This window comes from Limulus polyphemus, unplaced genomic scaffold (assembly GCF_000517525.1).
Source record: "Limulus polyphemus unplaced genomic scaffold, Limulus_polyphemus-2.1.2 Scaffold2277, whole genome shotgun sequence".
NCBI classification, from domain to species: Eukaryota; Metazoa; Arthropoda; class Merostomata; order Xiphosura; family Limulidae; genus Limulus; species Limulus polyphemus.
This window is the reverse complement of record NW_013667887.1, coordinates 123,387-129,818: the sequence shown is the minus strand read 5'-3', so window position 1 is coordinate 129,818 and position 6,432 is coordinate 123,387. Positions and strand designations below refer to the sequence as shown.

Sequence of the window (6,432 nt, the reverse complement as noted above, 5' to 3'; positions counted from 1 at the left end):
TTTAGTTCTATGAAGTATATGGATAAGTGCTAGCGATGGTGTATGTTCAGATATTGATCAATTAGCTATGAAAGTACACAAGTCATTTTATTTGTATATTAATCCCAGTATCGTTAACGAAGTATTTCTGTCTGAAAATGAAAGCAAAATGTCACCACCCTTACTTAAGCTGTTGGTACATTACAAGAGAGACAAGCAGTCCATTAGTGTGAAAAATGGGTACTAGAATGTTGCTGGCTGGTTGACTTCCCTCTGGTAAGTAGATCAGAACTGGGGACAGCAACAGATATCACCGCCCCTTACTTAAGCTGTTGGTACATTATAAGAGAGATAACCAGTCCATTATTGTGGAAAATGGGTAGTAGAATGCTGCTTGCTAGTTGACTTCCCTCTGGTAAGTAGATCAAAACTGGGGACAGCGACAGATAGCTTTAGTAGCTCTGCCATAAATACTGTTACGACAGCGGAAGTTACGTGACTTAGTAACACGTGATGAGTGTCTCGAACGTTCCTGAAGGCTCGAGCGTTTGCTAGACACGCGCTCTTATAGTATATAAGCCGGCACATAAAGTGATAGTTAGATAATTGCAGACAGGCAGAGATAGAGACGGACAACTGAGTCAAGCGCGGTAGTAGTAAAGTGCGTGAATCGTTCGTTGCGAATTATAGCGTGTTTTGAAGTTAAAGTGAAATTAAGCATATTGCAAAGTTGAATTGAGACAGAATAAACTAGTTTTATTTAAGAAAAGACTTGTATTGCTGAAGTTTCTCGGAAAGAATTTCTACGAAAAATTAACAAACGAACACAGATGTAACAATACAAATACCTAAGTTTCGCCATTTTTAGTACAACGTTTTCATCCTACTTTTCATAATTACTGGTTGTGAGTTTTCAGTCTATCATAGCAATGAAAGTCTTTGTGTTTATATCATTTTTAAATGTATGTTTTTGAGCAAGGCCGAATCAGGCTATCTGCTGTATCCACCATGGATTTTAGCGTTAGACTCGCCGCTGTCCCACCAGGGAACAGACGATATTGGAATAAATGTATTTTGCTTTCTATGAAATATCTAAAATTTTTGGTATGAACCATAGCAATCTCTTTTTTTTTAATAATGCGAGAAAAATAATTATTAGGTATTTGGTGAAAATGTAAATAAATTAAGATATAGTAATTAAAGAAGGGCAATAATTAACACATTCATGTTTAAAAATATCACAGTGTGAATAATATGAGAAATAAGATGTTTTAAATACGGCATACGTAGTATTTGAGAAACAAGAGCAAAAAAAAAAGAAGAAGAAGAAAGATATAACGGCTTTCATCGCTTCACGTTAGATGTTATTTTGACCTTTGTATTGTGTCGTTCTACCATCGAAGAGGTATTTCTTTGATTAATGTTGTACTGTAGTATCTTTTAGTGAGTATCAATCAAACAAGAGCAAAAAAAAAGAAGAAGAAGAAAGATATAACGGCTTTCATCGCTTCACGTTAGATGTTATTTTGACCTTTGTATTGTGTCGTTCTACCATCGAAGAGGTATTTCTTTGATTAATGTTGTAATGTAGTATCTTTTAGTGAGAATCAATCATATGATGAACTCAAACAAAACCTTTTAAAATATTTGAAGTTATAACTGAATTTGAAATATTGTATGCAAAGTTAGGAATTTGAACGAAGAAGGCTGGCAATACTTGATAAACAGAGGGCGTTCATTCACATTACGAAAGTTCAAGAAGGTATGGCCTAAAGTTACAATGGTTGTGACAGTGTGTAAGTTAAGCAGTTATATTATAATATCATTTATTTTTCATTTGATTTTTTCTCTTTAAGTAGAGGCCAGAACTCACCGAGTACAATTATTATATTTTTACTTAAAATTGGTACGCTACAGGTGGGACGTATACAGTAGGGGCCGCATAATTGGTTTTATGAAAGTTATAAAATTAAACAAGCTGAAGTTAGAAAGAGGATGCCTTTTAGATTTACCGTACACTATGAGGGAGAGAGAGAGAAAAAAGAGATGGACATGAAACAAACATGTTTTTTAATTAATAGTTTTGGATTAGACAGTAAATTATTATGAATTAAAAGGTTTCTTTATGTTAATGAAAAAATCTTTGTTCGCTTAAAGTTAATACCTTGATTCTCTCAAAATGCCAACATACTAGTGACCTAATATTTTCAGTTAAAATTTAGCATCAACACCTGAATCACAGCGTTCTGCATAAAGATATTTGGTAATAAAAATTTGCTGTCAGTGAATTGAAATTATGACTTTATTTTTTATGTTTGCAGGTTGATCAAAACTTCTAAATATTCGGCAATTCCAATAAACCAAACAGATCCAGTGTTTAACCGAAGATGCTAATCGGACTTCTAGTGTTGCTTTTTGGTTTGTATATGGGTATCTACTTGAGTCAGAACTACAATATTCCTGTCGTCGATAGTCCTTCTGAACTTTGGGAACGAGTTTGTCGATATGTAAGTAATTGTCTTGTATATATAGTGCTTACTAAAACAATAGTCAAGTGACTTATTTGTGCGGTCTATAGGTAGATAGATATTTGTCATTTTTTCTGTTTCTAAATGCACAGAACTGAGTTTCTTTGCTTAAATTAGATTAATACTAAAAAATAGAGAATAATAAACAAATATTTAGGACTTGGATGCCCGGGGCAAATGTTGTAGGGGGGGGGGGCTCAGAATTGACCTTCATAAATAAGTCAAATACAATTAATTACTATTTATTGACTACAGTTTCGGCAAGACACTAACAAAGTTAACGGGTAAATAATGTACATAATATAAATTCTGATATTTATAAGGAATATAAGGTAATGACAATGAATTTTTTGTTAGATGCCCAAGCGAAAATTATACCAGAGCAAGCTGTAGGAACAGGTTAATGAAAAATTATAAAATAGCAGGTTTATACGAAACGATTAAATTACTCTTATCATTGTGACACAGTTTGAAAAATGTTTTTCTATGAGTTTATGAATATATATTTTTTTTCTGTTAACCGTATGTGTGTTGTGTGTGTGTTTGGTGGTGGGAGGGCTTCGATCTAGGAGCCAGGAAAAATTGAAATTATTCGCTCTCCCGATCCGGCCCTGTGTGTATCTTATATTGATATGTGTGTGCATATATATATATATATATAATTTATTTATTTATTACGCAACATAATGTTTCATTAATATTTTTGAGCATCTGGAAAGGATATTTTAAAACAAAAATTTTACTTGATAAACGTCTTTACTGGACTATATTTCCTTTTCTTAAATGGTGTACACGCCCTCAAAGTTCTTGAATGCCTTTAAATTTCTTCTGAGGGGTAGGGACGGCAGGGAACCAAAAATTAGTTTTTGTTTATCTGGCTTTCGTGCTTCATCTGCACTGAGCACTAGCGAAGTATACTGATATAATAGAACAGCTGTTTTATCGATACCTTAATGTGGTTGGTTATATTGTGAACAGTTTATATGATGTATTGCTGTTAGATCTTATTTTTCACCCAGCTCTCTCATGATGACAAGTAACCCATTTGAATGAAGTATATAGTAGAGACGGCTGATATAAGTATTAAAAGTAACAATGGAGGTTGAAACATTGTTACTTGCTTTATTGTTTTTAAATGAGAGTAATAGCCAAAGTTATGTCGTTATTCAGCGGTTATTTTCCGACGTATATACATAATCATCGAGTGTAAGTGATGTATGAAGTGTTATAACAACCAATTTTGAACTGAAAAATTGTGTATATTTTTACAGGTTGTATTTATATTAAGAGCAGTCACGAATGCCAGTTCAACCGATAGTCAGTAATTAATCCCAACTTACCAGCACTTAATATTTGAAATTGGATAAAGCAATAAAGTCATCGATATCAACATATCCTGCATGAAATGGTTCTTTTACTGAGGACCGAAGTATATTGGGTTTAATCCCATGGTTGTGTAATGTATGAAGAACGTTGATTTATTACACAGTCTTTCTCTTCGCTAAAACTTGTTGAATAAGATTTCTTATGGTGGTTATAGAATCTTTGTCTCTGTTCTAAATCTGATTAGGTCGTTCAAACTAGTGTTCTTAATGTTGTTGCAATTTGTAAAGTTTATAAAATAATTGCTTTTGAAATTTCCTTTGATATACGAAATCACGTTTTTAATTATATGATTATTTTCTTAATATAAGTTTTATATATTAAAACCATGAATGTTAAATAAAGGATTACTTAGTTCTAAAATGTGCATTTCACCTTAATTTTGATAAGTTCTGTTGAAGCCAAGAGTGCCAGATGTAAAAATACTTTTAAGTGGATAAATAAAAGATTTTGCGGTCATAAAATATTGTAGTTAAAACAAAAGAACTTTTATTTTTTTTGTTGACTCACGATAATTTTCAGCAGTATCTTTCATTTTTAAGCAATAGTACACTGCTCCACAAGTTCACCTGTAATAACAACTTTTCATTATGCAATTTTATTTCATCTCACATGTTACATAAACTTAAAAAAGCAAATTAGCAATCTTTAAGTATTTTAACGAATTTAAAAATTAATGGAAACAAAATTTCTCAAAAAGTTATAAAAAGGTTTTTACAATATTTTGCACACGTAACTTTCAACTGAAGTAATATAAAATAGTAAAAATATACTATTATGTAAAAATACATAAATTTCAAAACAGAGCCAAATCTGTTTCTCACAATAGATGGTGATTGCAATTGAGCAGCATTTCCCTCTTGTTTGATCAATTTAGTATCTGTTTATAAACACTAGATTACTTGTATAACACTTTTATTTGCAATAATTAAGTATGATGTAGAGATGGCAATGCCAAAAAGTACAGAAACAAAGTAGGGATGAATAAAACCATACAAAAAACACTGCTAAGATAGTCAAATCTTTCGAATAATAACTTTCATCTACAACTGAGTGTTGAATTACTGTTAGTTGCATGAATTTGGTTTTAAATAAATGTATTTAAACTGAATAGTACTATACAGTCTTACAGTGACTAATAACCATTAGCGTGTACGATTGACCAAGTTACTAGCTATTAAACATCACCCATCGCTAACTCTTGGGCTACTCTTTCATCAACTAGTCCTGGCATGGCCAGGTGGTTAGGGCGCTTGACTTGCAATCTGAGAGTCGCAGGTTCGAATCCCTGTCCCACCAAACTTGGGGAAACATAATTAAAACTTGTTTTCCCTCTTTTTTAAATAATTTCTTAGATTTGTAAGCAGATTTGCAAGTGAACATTTATTTCATAATTCAGTGGTAATATACATTTTTAATATCATATCAGTTGTGTCAGTTTCTCTAATTTTGGATTGCATTAGGGGCCAGTGAAGTTGGAATGGTTCCTCCAGGATGGTAAAAGTACTTTTGAACATTGGACTGACATTAAGGTGATATTTACAGAACCCACTTTTTCAAACTTCACCCCAACTTACTGCATGTGCATACAATCGACTCCACCACTTGGCAGGATCATGTTGATTAATAGAGAGGACATCATACAGATCCAAGGCCATGAAATATGATACAACACATACAGCTGCCACTGAAAACTTGAAGAAAACTAGACCACTATATAATACATTGTTTTAATAATTAACAAACTAGTGTTTTTAAACTCGGAAATCAGTAATATGTACACAGACTTGTCAGCTGCATAAGTATTTGATCTCCTTGATACTTTGAATAATAATTTAAATTATTCTTTTTTTTTATTGAAATTGTTTTGGCAGATATCCTGTTCATGCAATGAAAAGTCACAAACAGTTGCCATCTAGCGGCAAAAATGATACTTATTTATGAAACCAGAAAATAATATATGCTTATAAACTGCACTTGTTGCTAAGTAGTAGTTTTCCTTTATATTATTCCCCATAAAAATACGTGTGGTATCTGTTATCACCCATGGAGAACATTTTAGAGTGACCTAATTTTAGGACATTGAAGGTAACGTTCTTCATTGGTTCTACAAGTAATATCTAGAGGTTTCATCTCAATCTATGTGAAATAAGAATAACCAGTTGCATGGTAGCACAATCACAATGGGCAAATGTGAGATTTAATTTTAAATAGAAAGCTTTCATTTATTTAGTTCTTTTGTCTGTTTCAGGTCTGATTTCAAGTCCAATTCGAGCCTGACCTGAAAGAAAAGCAACAACCCGTGTTTAGGCAGCTACTGATCATTTTGTCTATCACTTTTTGATTAGTCCCTATATCATATTTAGCACAATCTAAGTTAGCGAGCGTTTCAAGCACAATTTCAAAACTTCTTAGCCTGATCGAATCTCCTGTTTGGTGTAATTATCCTACATAGCTCCAAAGTATTTTCAGGTCACTTGAGAATACCACAAATAATGGTTCACTGTGGAAAACCTGACTTGACTAGAATCATCAATCAGGG

General features: G+C 32.6%; 1 protein-coding gene across 2 annotated transcripts in view; it reads left to right on the top strand.

The window, feature by feature from the left end:
- The first annotated feature begins 1,615 nt into the window (after positions 1-1,615).
- LOC106466495 (probable E3 ubiquitin-protein ligase HECTD2) overlaps positions 1,616-6,432 on the top strand; it is a 107,961-nt gene continuing 103,144 nt past the window's right edge. Inside the window, exons 1-2 of one of the 2 annotated variants that reach the window (XM_022394519.1) lie at positions 1,616-1,741; positions 2,301-2,486. In XM_022394519.1, the coding sequence (XP_022250227.1) occupies positions 2,367-2,486 (120 nt within the window). In that variant the 5' untranslated portion in view covers positions 1,616-1,741; positions 2,301-2,366. The other variant, XM_022394520.1, reaches the window with a different exon arrangement.